Below are 21,090 nucleotides of genomic sequence, written 5' to 3'. Positions count from 1 at the left end.
TTGGCACATCCATGGTTTTTTGCTTCAATAAATAGATACAAATGTTTGTCCAATACAGAATAAGTGCAATGACCTCTAGTCAACTGGAACTCTTGCCCAAAAACCAATTCTTTATATAATCAACATTATAAATTAATCTACTTCTGCTATTACTGTTATGAATGACAATGGGGAGCGATGTGGGGTGTGACGCAACAAATAATTTATCTTTCGTAAACTGGAATATAGCAGGGACTAGAAAAAAAATGTACGTCAGTTGAGATTGTAAATACACTGTAAAACGTGATATTGTTCTTTTTCAAGAGAACTGGGCCCTATCTGATATTGTTATAGATGGTTATAGTCTGTATGGAATGAATGATAGCGAGAATGATCTGCGAAGAGCCTTCGTCGGTTTGTGTATTTTAGTAAAAACATCCATCCAATCTACAAAGAATGAGAGGTGTTCTAATTACAAATGTATACAAGCAATTGAACTACGTGCAAAGTGATGAATTAATGTTGATAATCAACTTTTATAATAGCCCTCAAAAACAGAACAATGAATATTCCATATCAGTATTCAAACCCGTTTTGAATGATTTGCTGATTAAAGATAAGTCCTGCTGGGTCATTGTATGTGGTGATTTTAATTTAAAACTGGGCAATGGTAACTCCTCAGAACCTTTTGATCTGATGGAAGATTTGTCAATGGAATTAGAGTAACACAACATGTTTGATCCCCATACATGCATAGCAGGTATGATTTTTCATACCTGGCTTATCGAATGGGGTTTGTGTTCTGTAAACTTGCACACCCTGAATGATACTCCTGGCAAATATACATTTGAGGGTTCCCAAGGGTATTCCTCTATAGATTATTTCTGCATTCCACCCAATCAATGGTTAAGGATTTAGAACTTTTTTGTATAGGAAGATGTTTGCAGTGATCATCACTCTATTGTGATCAAAATTCTATGGCAGCAAAGTTCCGAGGTATTGAATGTTATTCAACTTACGGCCCAGGTGGAACCAGCCTGACTAGGTATCGGGATTAGATGGCCAGCTATTGATAAGACTATAATACAACAAGAATCTTGCTTCAATTAATGTTCTCCTATCAACTGAGAACAAGCAAAGGGCGCAATTGTGGATGTCTTTAGTGATTTAATACACTACATGTCTCAATGGTTTCACTCGAATAGGGTTACCAGCCTGGTACACAAACATAGGGGCTGGTTTAACAAAGAGTGCACTTGGCAAAAAAGCAATTCTTATGCATTTAAAGAAATCCATTTTCAACTTAAGACATAATAACGGCCTGTGCCAGATTTAAACACACCACCACTGTTCAGAAGTAGGAACTGGATTCTAGCTGTTACCATAAAGGATTCTTGTAAGTTTTGGGATATAGTGCAGCAACAGTATAGCTACTTCTGTTGGTGATTCTGACAGAGTAACCCACTTTGCTACCCTTTACAATAGGTCTCCTTTATTTTACACTACTTATCAGTATTATCATCAACTGATCAGGGGAATGAGGCCCTCATGCCTAAATGCCGACCATTTGGAATTCTCAGTGGAGGAAATGTTGGTTTCTATCAACAAACAAGCCAGTGATCGTTGACCCCGCCCAGAGAGGATCCAGAGCAGACCTGTATAGAGACTCTGCGGAATTCGGGTCCCAGATTCAAACAATTGTTTACAATGCTGTGATACACAAAGGCATTGTACCAAATAATTGGACACGGGCAATTATTCATCCTATTTAAAAAAAAAAAGGAAAAATTGGATACCCAATTAAAACATTTTAGAAGAGCCCTTTTAGGCAAATTAAAACAATGGGCAGAAAACAAAATCTTATATGATGTACAATTGGGCTTCTGGGCATAGTTGGGCACTTCGGAACAGGCATTAAAACCTGTATCTTGTTCTGGCAAATTCCCCGTTTATAAAAAAGAGCTCACCTAAATTGCATTCATGGACCTTTTGACAACTTTTGATCAGGTCAACAGGTCCAAACTGGGGGATAGACTACAACTACTTAATCGCTCTAAGTAGTTAGTAACAACCCTGGTGAATATTCACCAAGCCACTGAAGCCTGTGTAAGGAGCAGTGGAGGGGGGGTCATTCCATACCATATTTCCAAGTTGGAACTTGGGTTAGGCAGGTGTGTGTTTTGACAAACACATCATTTTGATGGCCTGTACCCCCAGAGCTCTACAGAAGCTGCCCTCATTGAGCTGTAACAATTCTGTTATCTCGACCATTAAGGAATTTGATTATTTGGCAATTCGTTTTTAACAATATAGCAGCTGCCTCGAGTCATTGTACGAAGCAAACGCTAAGAATAAAGCAGGCTATTAGTGGTGTTTTACGTTTCTCAAAAATGTGCAAGTCGCAACTGTTGAATACGATTTTAGAAATGAACAACAAGAAAACACTTTTGGTTGTTAATTTTGGGGCTTCACGCTGAGGGTTTGGGTACACAACGTCTCTACAGACCACAGAAAATCAATTCTTAAAGAAAATATCAGGTCTCCCAGACTCTGTATTGCACTTTGCGGTGCATCAAGAACTTGGTCTGAATTTCATAGCGGACGATCTCTTTCTACAATTTAAGCCAGTTCATCATCAAAACAATTCTAGATAAAAGTAGAGCATTGTCAATACCTTGGTTGCTTCATTTCAAAGTACTCCTAACTACACACTTTGAAAATAGAACTATGGTATTTTATTTAAAAGACAAGCTACTGGTCCATTACAAAGACACACGAGAATTGATCGAATTAAGTAAACCTTTTAATTAGAGGCATGCAGCTATATGCTCCAATACCCATCAGCGCTACCTAACTTGGTCTAGGTTTATAGATGTTCTCAGTTATCAAGAGCAAGGTTTCATTGTCTACTTTGGAGAGCGATAATGGCAGTTTAGTCTGGCATCCAGGAGTCTACATGCTTAATCTGCAGTGCCCACAAGGAGGACCTTTTACATTTTGTATTTTCCTGTCCCGCATATGACCATATAAGAGTATCAACACGGGTTCCCCAACTGATAACAAAGGGGTTTCTTCAATGTTGGGTTGCTCTTGTAGATCTATTAATGGTGGACTATGCCCTAGTTGGATGGACTTGGACTATGCTAACGTACCTTAAGCATGATGCTAAATGTAGGAACATTCAAATTGCAAATTTGTAATAAAATCCTTTTTAAGGTTTTTATTCCAGCTTTTCTTTATGTATCTCTATTAGCCGTATTGTTTGCATATATATGTGTATTGTTTTTCTGGATTTTTGTTATCCGAATACATTTAAGATTTATTGATGACAATAGGAGATACCAATCATTAGTAACAAGTCTCTGGAACCTTGTGGGGGCAACAGATTCCTGGACTAAGTTGGAGGGACCCTACGTGGAGTTTGAGAGAAGCCTAGGGATCCTCTTAGTGTGGTCTCCACAATACTTCCGAATCTTCTTTGTGTTGGAAAAATCTCAAATCGAGGAAAGTATTCTACTGGTTTTTGTGGCTTTAACGTAATCTGTGGCAGTGTAATTTCACTAAGCAGTCTGCACGCATCTACAACTCAATGCCTCCTACTCTGTACAAAATTCCTGTTTTGCTTCCTTTGAGAAATGCTTTAAAAACCTGGCTATTCTCTGACAGAAAGTATCACCTTTTGTAGGTTTTTACCCCCACTGTTGCAACATTACCCCCCATGTCTCTCTACCGCACACCCCAGTCATTACAATATGAGGCATCAGACACTCCCCACAGAAACATCTTCAAAAGCTTTTTAATGCCCATTAAGGGAGGAGCGTACTCAGCAAATGGCAGCATGAATCTGAAACCCCTCCCAAGCCAGAATTTGGGGGGCGGAGGGGTTGGCTGTCTTTGTGAGGCTCCCTATAGCCATACCAGGCTTGACAGTAAGTTGAGCGGGATCCCAAAACCAGATGAGGCCGCAAGCCAGTCTTGAGTCCTCTTGTGGATTCGCTACAATGTGGTAGTAGAGCAGACCGCCAAACGCAAGAGCTCTATACTTTCCTTCATGGTTTCCATGCATGAGTAAGACTCACCATGAATGTGCGCCAGGAAGGGAGAAAGTGAGTGATCTTGTGGATGCTTCAATGCTTCATGTGCCGGGTCTGTGGATCGGGGAAGTGTGTGTTCCATTTGTTGTGCTCAGTGTTTCAGATTGAGACTTAGTAGCAGCTGGTACTACCTTGGTGGCATTGTGTCTTCCATTCTACTTGAAGAATGGTGAGCATTCTTTGAAACTGAGGCATCGAAGAGGGACCTCCACCTGCTCCTCCTCCTCAACACACACCCATCCCCACTTCACTCCCACAGGAAAAGTAGAGAACAGAGAAGATTCTGATGAAAAAAATTGGAGCATTGTAAGGGAAGGGGAGATGTTGCAATAATTCTGCACGCCAGTGGGGTGGATCAGGAAATAAATGCCGCTCTGGGGATAACTCCGACATTGACACCAAGAGTAAATATTTAGACAAAGAGAACTTGCATGCAGTTTATGCAATGGTGTGAGAAAATCTGTGTCTGAAGATCCCACTCCTTCCAAAACCAGTGGTGGCTTTTAGGCGGAGATGGTATACAGGGGAATCTGAAGGATGGGATTCCCCTACACTCAGATGCAAAGGACACTGGCTATAAAGAAAGGATGGAGTCTGGATAAAATAATGCTTCTGAGGTCTATGTTGAAGCTATATCTTCTGGTGGGGTAGGAGGACAATTTACCAGACTATGGGCACAGCCACTTCACGACAGACCAAGGCAGACTCTTAGGACTGCAGAGAAGATAATTGTGTTTATGACTTTCAACCAAAGAAGTGTTCCAGTCAGGGGAATAAGAACCATTCCTGAGATGAAGCACAGAGTCGCAAGTGAGCAAGGATCCAGACCCAAACATACTTTGCTCCTGGCTATAACACCAGCAGGTCAGGAAACCCCATGTGTGCCCATCTACTGCCCATCTACTACTTTTAGCCCAAATCTGGGAAATATAAAATCACAGGCAGATGGATGAAATAGGCAGTTGCATTGGTGTCCATGCTGGAATTGTCATCAATGAATATTACCTACCTCATGGTCATGGGATGTAATGAAGAAAGTTCCCTAACTCCGCCCCCCCCCCATCGAACCCAAGCCCCGGACGCTTTTTATTTTTGTTTTATTTTTTATTGTATTTTTTATTTATTTTTTCGCTTGCTTCTCTCTCACCCCTTGTTCTGTAAATATGGTGCTTTCTTTTTGTATATTCCGCAGATTCTGATTTTTTCATGTAAAACAATAGCTTGGATTTTTTCTGATAATCACTCTTTAATGTACCATTTGTTCTTATTTTTGTCATTAATGTTAAAATTATAATAAAATATGTTTTTTTAAAAAAAAGAAAATACAGATGGAGGGGACTGAGACTCTCCTGGGTGAAAGAGTTATCTCCCCTGTCCCAAAACACCTTAAGGGCAGAGGGGTATACTTGTTTTTCATGGTTCAGAACTGATCAGGGGTCAGGTATGTCCACAAGTTCATTGCCACAGTCCATTGGAGACCCTTCAGTAGATTATTCCTTTAATGGTGAATGGATAATGTATGGTGTCTCTGGACCTTGCAGATGTGCGCCTTCATATCTGTATCCACCAGGATTACAAAATACTCCTGTGCCTTGCTGTTGGACAGTCCTCCTATCAGTTCTGGGCATTGGGCTTTAGCTTTCAATCTGCCCCTTGCGTATTTATGAAGGTGTTGGCCCTAATACTAAGAATACTAGGATGTTTGTATAATTACAACTCCATTTACAAATATCCTACAAGACCACATACATGAACATGAAGAGGCTTGTTCTCGCATAGCTTGATGATCTACTGTGGTAAGTGCCACCTATCTCTAACCAAAGAGTTGCATTGTATAGGTGCATGGTCCTACACAATCCAGGGCATAGTTCAAAGAGGTTACAGAGTTCTCTTTTGGCTATCTAGGGACCAGAGGCATCTACGGCACAGCAGACTCAGTTTCCAAAGTCCTGTGGGAAAGATTGCATCTGGTTACACTGTGCGAACATCAGTGCAGCTGCTGGAACACGCTAGCACAGGACTTCAAAGAGCCAGTCCCCATGATCTTGGTGGGGCACCAGTCTCTTTAGTGGTGACTGGACATGATGAACTTATCCAAGGGAGTGCCCCTCTGTCTCCAGGACTGGACTGTAGGCTCCAGGTTTGTGGGCATCACTGTGGGGGCAGAGCGTTCAGGGGTTTGAGTCTGTGAGGGAACAAGCAGTGTAACTGAACTAGAGGGTGCTGTCAGTAATTTTCAAAGCCCTTCAGTATTTCCTTTCCTGTCTGCAGGATCAAATCACCATGATGGGAATGGACAACCAACTCTCTGAACTATAAAAACAGACAGCATGGAACAAGGTTGTTGGAACGTGCAAAGCTCGCCAGCAGGCTTGGGACATTGGTGGAGCATTGTTTGCCCTTTCAGCATCTAATTTCTGGGTTCTTGACAACCAACTAGAGAGTGGATTCCTTGCTTGCGGCATACGAGTCTCACTCTTCATCCCACAGTCCTTTGCACACTGAAGTACTGTAACAAAGAAACAAACTCAACTGAGGAAGCTACCAAGCAGTATGATATGCAACATTATTAACTGTACGGACACTAAGCTCCTATTCGCATACCCATTCTTTTTATTTCCTCAAATATGTGTGAACGATATGTGTTAATATGTAGGTGCTTTTGAAAGATGTATAACATATGTTCTCTAATGAGATAGCTGCACACATGATTTAAAAGGACCTTTGCTTGCAGAAACAAAATGCCCTTGTTTGGAGTGACTGCCCACACATGCTTTTGAAGTAGGCCAGTGGGTAAATTAGCCAAACGACAGCTGTGTGGTGGTATGGTAATGTTTATTTGTAAAGCTCCTATACACAAGGCAAGTGTTTCAAAGCACTTAGGGAAGGAGGGAACAAGCCCCTTGAATTTCTGAACGATACAAGTCTGCAGAGTCAGAGTAAGTGCATATAATACAATTAACAGTGTAAATGACAGCAAGTACATCTGATGACAATTCTGCAATTATTTTTCCAAGTGCATTGATGTGCACCATGCAAGGAGGGGAGACATGGAAGATAGACAGACGATCTTCAAGGCATGGTACGTTCAGATCATGCAAGTGCGGGGGGGGGTACAAGTGCAGAGGAGGGAGAGGGGGGAGTCCAAGTGCACCCAGTAAGTCAGAAACCGGGGTAAGTGCTGAGAGATGTCACGGGGTCATTGACCAAGTGCAGTAGCGATGAGGCAAGTGCAGGCCCGGAGGCAAGTGCGATAGGACTAGAAAGGGTGCCAGGGACCGGTGAGAATCTGAGGTACACCTGGCGGCAAGTCAGCAGGCTTTGTGGAAAAGGAGGGAGAGAGGAATTGAGCGGAGAGAGGTTAGCAGGGTAGAGGGAGAAGGAAGAGGAGAAGAGGAATGTCTTAAGGAGTTTCCAGAACTTAAGGTGATCAGGCTCAAGACGGTGGGCGGCAGGGAGGTTATTCCAGAGGGAGGCCCTGCTGAGGATAAAGATCTCCCTCAGAGAACCGGCTCACTCGCAGAAGGTTGGAGGCAGATGAGCAGAGGGCTCTGGAAGGACAGTATTTAGGTAGGCATCATTGAAGATAGGTAGGTCCCAGGCCCCAGAAAGCCTTGTGGACAATGCAGAGGGTCTTGAACTTGATCCTTGAACTTGATCCTTGCAGCCACAGGGAGCCAGTGGAGGGATTTCAGTGCTGCAGGGATGCAGTCCCTGGGCTTAAGGCAAAGGATACATTTTGCGGTTCTGTTCTGGATGAGTTGCAGAGGGCGCAAAGCAGAGGCAGGGAGGTTGAGAAAGAGGCTGTTGCAGTAGTCCAGTCTTGAGAGAACCAGGGCTCTGGAGAGAGTGAGCCTCTGGGGGGAAGTGAGAAAATGAAGAGAACCTCTGAGGAGGTGCAGCTGGTATTTGGACTTTTTAGAAATGTCCGAAATGTGAGTGGATAAGGAAAGAGTGGAGTCGAAGAGGACTCCAAGGTTTTTTGCCTAACAAGTGGGTGCGGGCGCAGGGCCATGGGAGGTCAGCCAGAGTGAGAGTGGGAAGCGGGAGCAGGAGTCCCAATGCGAACAACATCAGTCTTACTGGCGTTGAGGCAGAGGTCGTTTGCAGCACACCATGACTGAATTGAGGACAGACAGTCATATATGATTGAGGTAGAGAAGGTGGCTGAGGGGAGCCTGAAGGAGAGTTGCGTGTCATCCGCATTACACTGGAAGTTAGAGGTGAAAGTGCCAAACACATGTGCCAGGGCAGCCATGTACACATTGAAGAACCAGGGGGATAGGTTAGAACCCTGGGGCACGCCACAGGTTGAAAGAGTGATAGTATAGAGAAAGGACCCAAGTTCCAACTGGGATGAGCGGTCGGATAGGAAAGAGGTTAACCACATCAGAGCCGGACCTGTGATTCCCAGGGTATCACAGAGACGTGCAATCAGGATGTTATGGTTTACTACGTCAAAGGCAGAGGAGAAGTCAAGAAGAATGCAGACAGAGGGAGTAAGCTGAGATGTTGGCCACTGTCCATTTTTAGCCCATGAGTACACGACCTATCATAAAACTATTTGTGCTGAAGTGTATAAAGTGGTTTGTTCTTGTCAAAGGGGGGGGGGGTAGGAAGCCCAGGTGAACGATTGTACATCATGTTGAGCTCGCTTGAAACAAAATAAACCTCTCTGAATTTCCTTTCAAAAACCCTCCTGTGCCGGTGCTTTTTTTTATTTAAGTTATTTGTGAAGATAAGCAGGCATGCTGAAAACTAGTTTGCCACATATAGTTAAGTAAAATAAGAAAAAGAAGTACTTGACGTTTGTGTTGGTTGTACTTGCTGCCGCTCACTCCTATAAAAGCCAGTATTTTTAAGCCAGTGTAAGATACTTCATTTGCATCTGGTATTCCTTTAATGGCCACATAGGATTTATTTTAAAAGTATTTCATTTAGTGGTGCTGAAATATCTTCCTACCCCTTGGACCGGTGGTCTCCATGTCAGGTCCATTGCAGGTAAATCCACTCCACATTTTCAAGCTATCCATTGAAAATACATTTCAATATAGTGAATCTGAATTTGAGTTAAATACATAGTTGGAGGTTAACCAAAACACCTGGTGTGCTTGGGGCTCTTGAGGGCTTGACGTGAAAACATCTGCTTTAGACCTACTTTATGCAAAAAGCAGCCATTACTAGAATATTGGATTTCCAAACTTTCTTAAATTACTACATTTCCATGCATACCAGACAGAATTTAGTGAATGGTCACTATTAGTAATGGAGGAAGACATTTGTAAACATTCCGAACATTACTAAGACAGCAGTTGAAATCTGCACAAGAAACAACTTGACACTTGATGTTTAAGGTGAGTGAACACAGTGACAGCCGAACCTTAATGATAGACTGACCAGCCATTATTGTGGGATCATTATATACCTGTGGTTTATGGCCAGAGGTTAAGCCAAGAGGCTTAACTTGGGAAAAGGTAGTGATACTGTACGTTCATTGGGGCCTATAATGTGCTAAGCAGATCATGTAAAAATTGAAATAGGTCATGCGATTGTGGTATTATATACTTTTAATGGAGGTGAAATGGTTTCAAGGAAGACATTTTATTTAAGACGTATGTGTATGAACCTAAATGTAAACCAACATACTTTAATGGCAATGAAGTGAAACGGATCATTCAGATGTTTCGTTGTAGGAACTTGACGGTCTTCTTTCATAGCGGTCAGCCACAATTCTGCAGCTGCTCCCGTATCTGGAATCTTGTCTATGCCAGGAGCTATTGACTGAATTTCTAGCATTCTGATTGGCTGAGAGGTTAGTGATGAACACAAGGAGATAATAGAAATGAATACCCAAGCTGCGAACATAAATGCAAAAGAGTATTACCTGCAATGGAAGCACAGATGGCCAAAAGGATGATGGCAATTGCGTGCCACGAGGAACTTGAGCGAAAGATCATTCTGCGGGTAAGAGAAAACAAAATATGTTCGACATATTTTCTAGCAATAGTATTCCAGCAAAAAGATATTAAATCGTTGCAAATCCAAGCTAAGAAACAGTGCTGTAGCACAAGAGGTGTAGCTTTGAATGATTCAGCAACAATCCACACAACCATATCAAATGAATGCATTGTATGCATTAATATGTGTAACACTGCACTAATATTCATAACACATCAGTCTGGTTTTTGCAACAGATTTGAGCTAATTATATTTTTTTTAAAACTACCTACATAAAAAGAAAAACGGACAACAATGTGTATCAAATAGTTCTGAAGAAACAAAACAAAGCTGGAAAAAACTCTAGAGATCCTGACTGCAAAGTCACAGAAAATAACTGAAGTGCAACTACCACTATGCGGCATCATGACATGACAGGTTCCCTGCCTTAAAGTGGCAGTGTTCTATTTTGTTTTTACATCGAAGCCTATTGCCCTCCATCTGCCTCTTTATGTTTTCTGCAGGTTTATTGTTCATGTAGTTTGGACAAAAGTAAAACGTGAGCCAGATAGACTTGTAAAAATCTCTACAGTTGGCCAAAATGAAAAGAGCATTTTCTCAACAAAAGCATTCCAAGTGTATGAATTTAATGAAATGCACATGTTGGAAAACGAGAATTACAAGTAACTTCTCTGTGTTGTCAAAGCAATTTAATTTGGTTATGAATACGTCTATTTAAATAATTGATGTTTTAAAAAAAAAAATGTATTTTAGTTTTTCCTGAGGGAACCATTTTTAGGTGTGGTAGAAGAAAGTCTGAGTTTGTTCTACAATCCACATGAATTCACTGACACTTCCCTGTTGCTTTGTAGTTATTGTGTTGAATCCTGTGGAGTCATTGATCCACCGGCAAGGATTTCCTCCCATGTAGCCATGGTAAGGCAGCCGCCACCTGATCCTGAACCTGCCGGTGGTACTATGAGGGAGGGTCACACGGGAGGAGACGGCTGTCGGAAGAAGGTGGTGACCCCATCAGGAGAGATGCTGTATTCTTCCCCTTATAGAGAAGAAGGCCTCATAATTCCTAAGTTCTTGATGGCTTGTTGTCAACATACAAATCCATCCCATTGTAAAACCCAGAAACCCCTTACTGAAAATCACTCTAGACAAAATACCATTCATACCTCACACACACCTAACATCTTCTGTTTCTAATGTGTTCTAAGTAAAAGTTCTAAACAACATCACTTTAGAAATCCTAGAAATACTATGGACTCCAACTCCCATCAATCCTCAAGTACAGAGACGAGGAAGGAGGAGTTGATGCAAATTGAAAGAAACACAAAGCTGAATATGCAGACTAGTTGTTTTGGTGAATCTCAACTGTGCAGAACATATAAAAATGGTATCCGCACACGAGATGCAGGCAGAGCCAGAGAAGGAAGCAGTATGGGAAAGGACTATGCGGCAGAAGATCGAGAGAGCAGGCACTACTAGACAGCAGCTTGCAATTGCGGGAGTTACATACCGGCATGGCGCGAGGCCAGGAGAGACACAGTGGCCACCGTTGGAGGACCGTCGGAGCACCGGCGGCAGCAGCAGAGCTACCGGAGATGGTTGTGCCGAGAAGCAGCAGTCTCCAAGGCCAAGTCGTGGAGAGAAGCCGGCGGGTGAGCGCTGAGCTGCAGGGAGCACTGTAGGAAGACCTCCCCAGAGAAAAAGCTCCACCGCTGTGACATGCCACGGGTTGGGAATGCTGCAAAATACTGGTGAGTCTCCCCAGAGCCATTGGGGACCCTGGGGCATACAACCAGGCATGTATGCAAATAAATCAAATAAAAATATTTGAATACCACCAAATAAAGCACAAAGACAGAACTTGAACAAGTCTCCATGTCTGAGATGTCAATGTGGGGAAAGTTGGAACAAGTAGTACCTCAAGCAAATAAAGTAGAAACACAGTGAAATCATACAACTGTGCTATACTAAAAGACAGTGAAACTCAATAGGATGGGATAAAGGTGTTAAGTGGAGGATACCGTGTCTCGCCATCCGGTGTCCTACTCCCAATAGACCCCTGACTCTAGTGATCCTCCCTCACTGGTCCACCCCCAGGGTCTGGATCCAAAGGCGATGGCTGTGCCCTGGCCACCCGAGAGAGAGATCCGCGGGGTCTAGCGGGTGAGAAACCTTCTGGTTTCTCACATAACCTTCCCCTATGCGATGTAGCCGCATCTTTCACAGGGAAATGGAGAAAGGAAATCGACATTCCCCTGGTCTTTACCTTTTCGGTGTTCCACAGTAAAACAGTTGGGTTGCAGGTCTAAGAACCATTGCATGACTCGAGGGTTAGAGTCCTTTCGTTGGCTTATCCATACTAAAGGTGATTGGTCTGTGACAAGTGTGAACTTCCTTCCTAGAAGATAGTATATTAGATGGGTGATTGCCCATTTGATGGCAAGGACCTCTAACTCCAAAACAGAGTAGTTCTTTTCACGTGGGAAGTTTGCGAAAAGTGAATAAGATAGGGTGTCCTAATCCATCACAAATGTGTGATAAACTCCTATCTCTGTGAGAGAGGCATGGGTTTGTAACACAAACTCCTTTGAAAAATCTACCACCTTTAGGATTGGGTTTTATTCTGCTTCCCCCTTGACTTTGGCAATGAGAATTTATCCCAGCTTTTACCATATGTTGTACAAACATGGGCAACAAGTTTCACAATTTAAGTACCTTTCATTACCCCCTTCTGTTGTTGGTTATATTTGCTGGATTGGATTTGCCTTGGTTTTAGTCTCTCTGGGCTTGGGCAATGCTTGTATTGGGCAATGCTACTTCTTAATAAGATTGCCACATCGGGTTCTTGGACTTTCCATAAACTCACATATTTAGAGTTATAGTCATTTAGCATGAGGTTGTCGCAGTTTTTCAATGTTTCGATATTCACAAGTACTTTCAGAGTTATATTCACACATACGCGAGTGCTGCTTATTCACCAAATGCCTGCTTTGACCACGCAAGTGGGTACGGAGCACACCGGGGTCACTAACAGCTTGTGAACTCACTGGGTAGCTCTTGCAATTCTGATCCACTTGTTGCTTGCAGGACTTCTGCTTCTGTGGCTCATTGCGACCCGGCAAACTGCTTTGTTTGTCTGCCGTCGCCCACACCACCTGAAACAGGAGCTCCTTTCACTCTCTAGGCCCTCTGATGAACGCCAGCCAACAGAGACAGTCTCGAGGCTGTCGGGGGCACGCCAGCCACCTGAGATAACCTCCAGGCCAGGAGGTTTTGCTCGCCTTCGCTTCCCGCTGTGCAGCCTCTGCAGAATAGGACGCCAGAGGACAAGCTTTCCTCTTGAACGCTTCTCGCTGCGTGACCTCTGCACTTCAGGTTTCGAGAGGCACAGACCCTCTCAGGTCTGGCAGCAGATATCTGCCAAACAGTGGTGCCAGTGTCTTCTCTCTCCTCCGGCTTCTGCCTGTGCTGCCAGCATGACCCACGCTGCTTCAGCTTCTTGCTTCCTCTGCCCTTCTCTATGGGCTGCACCTAAAGGGGCATTTTAAGCCTCTCTGTCTCCCTCAGGTGTGGGTCATTTGAATTAACAATCTGACCACTCCTATGATATGGTACCTTTTAAGTCCTCTTCCTCGCCCCAGTGCCTAGGGAATTATGGAACTTAAGTCCCTAATGGCAAAAATAGGTTTTAATAATTTCTTCCGTTTTACAATAAGCCATTAGAAGAGTAGGGTTTCGGGGAAAGTTGAATAAGTGCGTTTCCCATTCTTCCTTACCCGCTTCCCCCTCATGTGATCCTCCTGCAGAACACCTCCCCCAGAGTCGGGATCAGAACGCGTCTGCCTTTCCCTGGCCCCATGAGAAGGGTACCAGCCCAGGTTTTCTGGGGGAAACATTGCTGATTCATCCCAATACCTAATGATGAGGAATTGTTGTTTTTCCATTCATTATGTGCATGAGCTGATGAAATCGTTTTTTTCCTCATAACTGTAGTGGTTTACATCACCGGCCTCAGACCTGAAAAATGAAAGTGATTGTAGCATTATTCTTATTCATTTCTTAGCAGATTCGTTATTTAACAAGTCATGGTGCAGTGCTGACACAAGATTTGCTCGTTTATTAGGAGAGGAGCGAGTCTTTTGTTATAAAGTAAGCTAGTGTGAGTTCCGGTCTCTCGGTTGGTAACTTCATACCGTTACTGTATTTTTGAATGTGCATTGTTTTCTTTTGTATGTACCCTATTGGAAATACAATTTCTTTAATAAAGTATGGAAGATTTATATTACGTTTGTATGGTACCACTGTTGTGTTTGGTAGGTCTATTTATCTTTTAAATTAAACTTTAAACACAGGAATGTAAGCCACTGTAATGTTAGTAATATAAACACAAGAACGTAAAACACATGTTAGTAATTAAAGTAGATTGGGTAGTGGAGACAAATAGTAAATTAATGCTGTTCAGATGTGTGTGCACGCGCTCGTTCTTCATTCCACCCCTGCATAGGTCTGTGCCCCACTGGGCCACCCCAGTCAAAAGAGTCTGGACACGCCACTGCTTGAGGCAGAATCTGCAGGAACATGCTCCATGCTTATGGTTAATTAGACAGTGAGTAGTACAGCCTGAGGGTCACGCGCCCTCTTTTCTTTGCAGACAAAGCATGTCAGCTGCACTGTGGAAGGCCATTTACACATGAATGTAAAATTCCAACCCTGCTGAACACGCCGTTTGCTCAAGCAGTTTTACAACTGAATATAAGTGATAATCATGTGAGCAGGCCCTGCCACTCAGCTGCACTGCACACCACCAGTTGTCACACCTTCCAGGTACCTACGTATGGGTTATAGGCAGACATTATTGAGGAGGCTGATAGTCACGTGACCAGACCATGCCTCTTCGTCGCACTAGTAGTTTTCGCTCTTTCCACCCAGCTATTTGCGGGTTACAGGCCAGCTCATGGAAGGCATTGAGGAGGCGGATTAGAACGTGAGCAGGCACTGCCACTCAGTTGCCCGGCGACCACCAGCAAAATCAAACCCCTTCATCCTGCCACAGAACTTCTGGACCCTAGTGCAAACCCTTGGGGTCGCACACATGGGTTAGGGAAAATATCCTTGTGATCGGTCTCCCAACTGTTCACTTGGCTCCCCTAAAAGCAGTCCGCTACACTGCAGCACATCTTATCATGGGTGCGTGAAATTACTGAATCACACGGTCCTACGCAAGCTACATTGGCTTCCTCTAAAGGCCAGAATACTGTTAAAGACTGCATGGATCATCTACAAACAGTCACAATGTACCTGGTGGCCAAGCTCCACATATCTGGTGGCACAGCAAATCGATCAATTGGTTTGAATCGCAACTCATCCGAAAAGAGGACCCACAAACAATCCTTCTCTTGTCACACGCACACCCTCTGGAACTCGGTCCTGGTATCGGCTCAGAATGCCAACCCAATTCTCCAATTTCCCAATTCTCTCAATATGTGGCTTCTTTAACAACACTTGACCAAAGCCCAATCCCAATGGACGCACTGGCAGCAATACCCAGTACAGCTCCACTGTCAAAAGATGCCAGCCCAAACGCTAGCTACCCACACTCCGTACAGCGATCTGCTAATCTCTCGAGCTAGGTCCATGTTTTAAACAATAAAATATAAATAATCACTGAAACATCCCGTGTTCCTGTTGCTAATCCTGTATTTTACCCCGAGTTATAAAAGTAAACATTTTCTTAACCTAAAAACCACCAATTGATTTCCTTAGTATTTATTTTTGCAATGCCACCTCTATTAAACACCATGCACAGCATACCATGTAGACTCTTTTAAATATGATAAAGAACATGTGATGCCAAAACACACAACGTGTAAGCCGGAAAAGAGATTAGTCTTCTGGAGTTGGCATATATGAAGTTTAAGATGCTCACCCTGTCCTGGCATATTGGCTCCCATCGCATTCTATTCTTCTGTGTAATTATTCTAGGTATTGCCCATGCAACAAAATTTTGACCCAATGTAGATTGCATACGAAAGATAAGGCCTCACTCTGCCCCACTGTGAGCCCACTCAATATGGACCCCACATTTCTGCTCGCTCCCACCTTTTTGGATGCTACCAGAGTACTCGTTTCCCACTTCGACCACTGCTACGAAGAACGTGTAGCATTCTGCTTATGTAAATCACGTGCAATATAGAATGCAGAGGTTCCATTTTCCACAGTCAAGGGAACAGCAGTTGGAAGGAGCCACTGGGGCATTACGGATGAACATTAAACCCTCTTCCATAACTCGCTGGGTACGGATTGATTATGTCACTGGCAACAAGTGGGAGTACAATTCAGGTGGCGCCCCTCGAGTCGCCACACCGTTGATTCACTTTGCCTGCACCCCTGTGGCGTGGTCTCACTGTTGCAGCCTATCTCACACCGCGTGGAATAAATTGTGTCTGGTAGCTTCCCCATGCTATGACCTGCTACTGCGGTGTGCCCTTATCATATGATAGTTTATTTGTATTGCGCTCATACAGAAGTGTTTCAGAGAGCGACGAGGCAAGGGAGGGGAACAAGGGCGAACAAAACAGCGATCTTACGAGGCCCACTGACATTGAGAATGTGCAAGTGCAGGAGATAGGGGGAGGGGAGAAGTGAAAAAGTGCTGAGCAAAGGGTAAAACAACAAGTGGTAGTGCAGCCAGAAAGGTGGCAAGTGCTAGGTTTAAGGCACAGGTCAATGGAAGAGTTATATTTAGCTCAGTTTGTACATGTGTATTTATAAACCAGTTATGAACTTATCGTTTTATGTTAACAGGACTGTACGGCTGTATAACCCTGGTGCGTAGCTGCTAGGTTCTTCCCAGACATGTTTGCTGTATACTTTGCAAGTAAGCAACAAGGACAGCACATTAGAATCGGGGGACGGCGACAGGGCCTTTCAAATGAAAGGGGCCTCAAGCCTCAGGGGACCCCCAGCAATATTACCACTCAACAGTGTAATAACACAGCAATATATTCCTTTATATATTGTACATTGGGAGGCTCTTACAGTGTGTGCTTTGCAGTGCTCACCTTACAAGCTGCTGCTGGAGCCCCATTGAGGAAAACAGAAATATTATCACCTACTTTCAACACCGTTTCCTCCATGTCACATACTTTCTTATGAAGAAGGATCATTCACAACTATTCAGCGGTCATTCAGTGTTTCAGCTCACTGCTGGCTCGTGATAATTGGCGGCTATTAACCTTATCTTCATCTCCATTATAATGTATACCCTCCACCCCCACAGGACCCTCAGACTCCTTTCTGCTTTAAGCAAGGGGAGCCCCCAAACATCATGTTGAAATGGTCCCCCACACATCTTCACCCGGGCCTGCAGAGAATATTCCATTATGTTTAGAGAGGACATTTTATCAGAACTATGTGCCCCACTACATCGAAACAATTTAGCCCTTGCAAATCATGGCCCATACCGCACGTCAAAGCATTGAATACTATGCACATGTACCAGAGGTGCAGCATTCATACAGTTACAAGAACAGTACAAACAATTTTGATAGTGGAGGTGCAAGATATCATGGCCTGAATGCACCTATGATAATTTGCATCCCCAGTCTCCCGGGGGTTAACTCACAATGACACAAGTGGTCATCCTGTTTTATGTTTAATCTGGTTCCAACCAATGTAGAGGCACCATCTAAGCCCTCCCTGGACACCCCCATACCTTTTGATTGTGGGGGGTGCAAGATAGCATGGCCTGATTGCAACTATGGTAATTTGCAAACCCTATTTCTTTTGGCAACACACTAAAACAAGTGGTCATCATGTTTTTTTTTTTTTACTCAGGTCCCAACCAGTGTATCGGCACCATCTTTCTCCTCCCTGGACACCCCCATACCTTTTATTTGTGGGGGTGCATGCATTCATGGCCAGAGCATACCTATGGTAATTCACATACCCTGTTTTTCTAGGGTTAACTCACACTGACACAAGTGGTGATCCTGTTGTACGTTTACTCTGGTCCCAAATAATGTAAGGGCACCATCTAGCCCCTCCCTAGATACCTCCATACCCTTTTATTGTGGGGGTGCAAGATATCATGGCCTGTACACACCTACAGTAACTCGCATTCAACCTGTCTCCCTGGGGTTAACTCACAATGACACAGGTGGTCATCGTGTTTTATGTTTAATCTGGTGTCATGATCCCTGCTTCCAAGGGGTCAGGACTTGCCCCACGACCTTGGAAGCAGGCCCATAACTCTGATCCCAGGAACCAGCCAGTCCCTATTGGGACCTTTTGGACCTTGTCCTGGCGCCAGTGGCGCCAGGCTCATGAAGGTGACTGGTCCCGGCACAGGAAGCGCCGGGCTCATATTAGATAAGAGTGCTTGGTGGACCTACCTGTAGCAGACCATGCTGCTTACTTACCAGCTAGCTGGTCTCCTGATCCTTCTCTGCCTGGGACTACTTTTTCTGTCTGGGTGGAGCAGGAGCCACTCCCTGGAAGCAGAACACAGGAACTCTTCTAGAAATCTGGAACTCTTTTTCTTACCTGGGTGAGGCCGTGGAAGAAGACGCCTAAGCACTACAGAAGGCTATTTAAACCACACCCGATTGGTTTCACGTGCTTCGCGTTATTCTGCATCTGCAGCAGGACGCTCACCGTGTCAGCTCCAGGAAACCTCCAGCTCCAGATCCTGTGAACACGAAATCACCTGCTGGGATCCAACCTTCAGTCTTCAGCAGCTCCTGCAAAACAAAGGCACAGGTTAGGCTAAAGCAAAGGCAGCGCATCTACTTACCTAATCCAATGGCAGCATCCAAGGCGCCTTTTTCAGCCTTTCTCTTCCGGCATCCGACATCTGCAAAGAGAAAGAACATCAGTCAGTAATATTTAACTACAAAGCCTGCTTACCTGTGTTACGCCCGTTCCAACTCAGCTCGCGCTGCATTCCGGCACCTGCAAGACAAGATACATCGGTTAGTAACGCTTAGTTACAAGACTGCTTACCTGTGTTACGTTCGCTTCCAATCTGTTCGCGCTGCACCTCGGCACCTGCAAAGACAAAAGAGACATTACGGTGCATTCTACAGCGCTAGTGCAGTCTTTCTACTTACGTGCCATTAGAAGAATAATCTTCACCGCCACAGCATCTGAAAAGGAAAAGACATAGACTTTAAAGACTTAAGACTTTTGAAAGAGAAGAGAACAATCTAAAAGGAACTTAAATACTTACAAGGCACGCTTGTGCAATAACGGCGTCTTCGCTCGCAGCTAACCCTCTGCTATCAAGAGGCAGAGCTCGCATCCAGTGAAGCAACTGGACCCAGCGCCCCTGCACAAGACGCAGGATGGAGAGCCCGGCATTTACCTATCTAAGGTAAGCGCAATTATCAACCCAGTTCCACGGGGAAAGAAAGGGCGAGAGGGGCTAGGAACTTTCCCAATCTTCCAATCACTAATACCTTGGTTTACCCTTGCAGACACCTCACTCTTCAGCTTAAACTTTCAGTGAGAAGGGGGCCCTGTCCGGGAGCAAAACAAACCCTGCACCTAACACTGAAGACGGTATCCCCACCAGATCAAGGCCTGCGCCTCCGAGGGAACCAGGTGAGCGTTACAGAACGCAAAGCCTTACCACATAATTCCCGCCCAGGCACAATGGAAACCTCAGACACAGACCAATTGGCCCATTTACTCGGGGAGTTGAGGGCGGAAGTACACGCCGCACGTCAGGAAACAAATGCCCTAAGGAGGGAGTTAGTGGTCTCCAAGGAGCGAACAGACGATTTGGCTAGGCAATTGCTGCAAGCCCAAGCGGGACAAACTCCTCTACCCACCCCTAGTGGGGGCCACGCTCCTACAGCTTTCTCAAATCCAGTGCAAATCAATCTACCAGGAAATATACCTTTGGCTCCGCCCAAACGCTTTTCAGGTGATCCGAAAAGGTTTGCTGTGTTCATCAATCAATGTCGCTTGCACTTTTTGTGCAGACCCGCCGCTTTTCCAACGGACCAGGCTAAAGTGGCCTTCGTGCTCTCTTATCTCAGTGGCAGTGCCGCAGATTGGTCTGTTCCTTTAGTGTCTCAAGATGCCCCATTCTCCATAACTTCCAGGACTTCCAAGCCAGTATGGAGAAACTGTTCGCAAGGCACTATCAGGGACAGGCCTTGGACAATGAACTTCTTTCACTACGACAGGGCAATCAAGATCTTCTGACTTATATTGCATCATTTAACAGACTAGTGGTGGAAACCGGATGGCCGGAGGATAAGAGGATCACACTGTTTTACAGAGGTCTGCGTGGGGAATTAAAAGACGTTCTGGCTCAAGTGGTAAATCCTCCACAAGACTGTTCCAAATATATTGATCTGGTAGTGCAATTGGATCATCGACTACAGGATCGGAAAGCCGATCGATCCAGATTTGAAACCCGACTTTTTCCAAGGCCACAAAGTTCCACGAAAGGAACCGATTCTGTGGAATCCATGCAAATAGGGGTTGTTAAAGGACCTTTAACCCAAAAGGAGAGGGAAAGGAGGAGACAATTGCAATTATGCCTCTATTGCGGAAACTCAGGGCACTTCCTTCGAGATTGTCCAGTGAAGCCCAAGAAGAAGATAGTAGGGGCGTCTGATAAAGGTGCCGAGAATTCTGAGCCGGGAAACGACCTCGCCCGGCAAGTGTAGAGGTCCGCTTGCCGAGAGTTAAAACCAGTTCTTTGACCTCGCATTTCATCATGCCCATGGTCCTCGTGAGTCCAGAGCAACCTAATTGTATGCATGCCATTAAAGCATACATTGATAGTGGCACAATCGGGAATTACTTGGACTGTGAACTGGCAGCCAGGATGAATCTATCTCTTTGTCCAAAGACGGTGAAAGACGTCATCACCACCGTGGATGGGACGGAAATAGCTTCCGGACCCGTAACTCACACCACCATGGAAGTAACGTTAGTAAGCCAAGATGGGCATCAAGAGAAGATCGTGTTTGATGTGATCAAGGCCCCGCAGTTTCAAGTCATCTTGGGAGTCCCTTGGTTGGAGAAACACAATCCTCAAATTGAT

At 44.4% G+C, this 21,090-nt stretch overlaps 1 protein-coding gene across 2 annotated transcripts in view; it reads right to left on the bottom strand.

The window, feature by feature from the left end:
- LOC138521321 (butyrophilin subfamily 2 member A1-like) overlaps positions 1 to 21,090 on the bottom strand; it is a 773,333-nt gene that overhangs the window by 722,980 nt on the left and 29,263 nt on the right. For both annotated transcript variants that reach the window (XM_069634063.1, XM_069634064.1), the window contains exon 2: positions 9,958 to 10,031. In XM_069634063.1, coding sequence (XP_069490164.1) covers positions 9,958 to 10,030 — 73 coding nt within the window. In that variant the 5' untranslated portion in view covers position 10,031. The remainder of the gene's footprint in view (positions 1 to 9,957; positions 10,032 to 21,090) is intronic.

The sequence above is a fragment of the Ambystoma mexicanum genome, chromosome 13 (assembly GCF_040938575.1).
Source record: "Ambystoma mexicanum isolate Mex_15411 chromosome 13, UKY_AmexF1_1, whole genome shotgun sequence".
Lineage (NCBI taxonomy): Eukaryota > Metazoa > Chordata > Amphibia > Caudata > Ambystomatidae > Ambystoma > Ambystoma mexicanum.
Note: the sequence above shows the minus strand (reverse complement) of the source record. Positions and strands in the feature narration are given on the sequence as shown.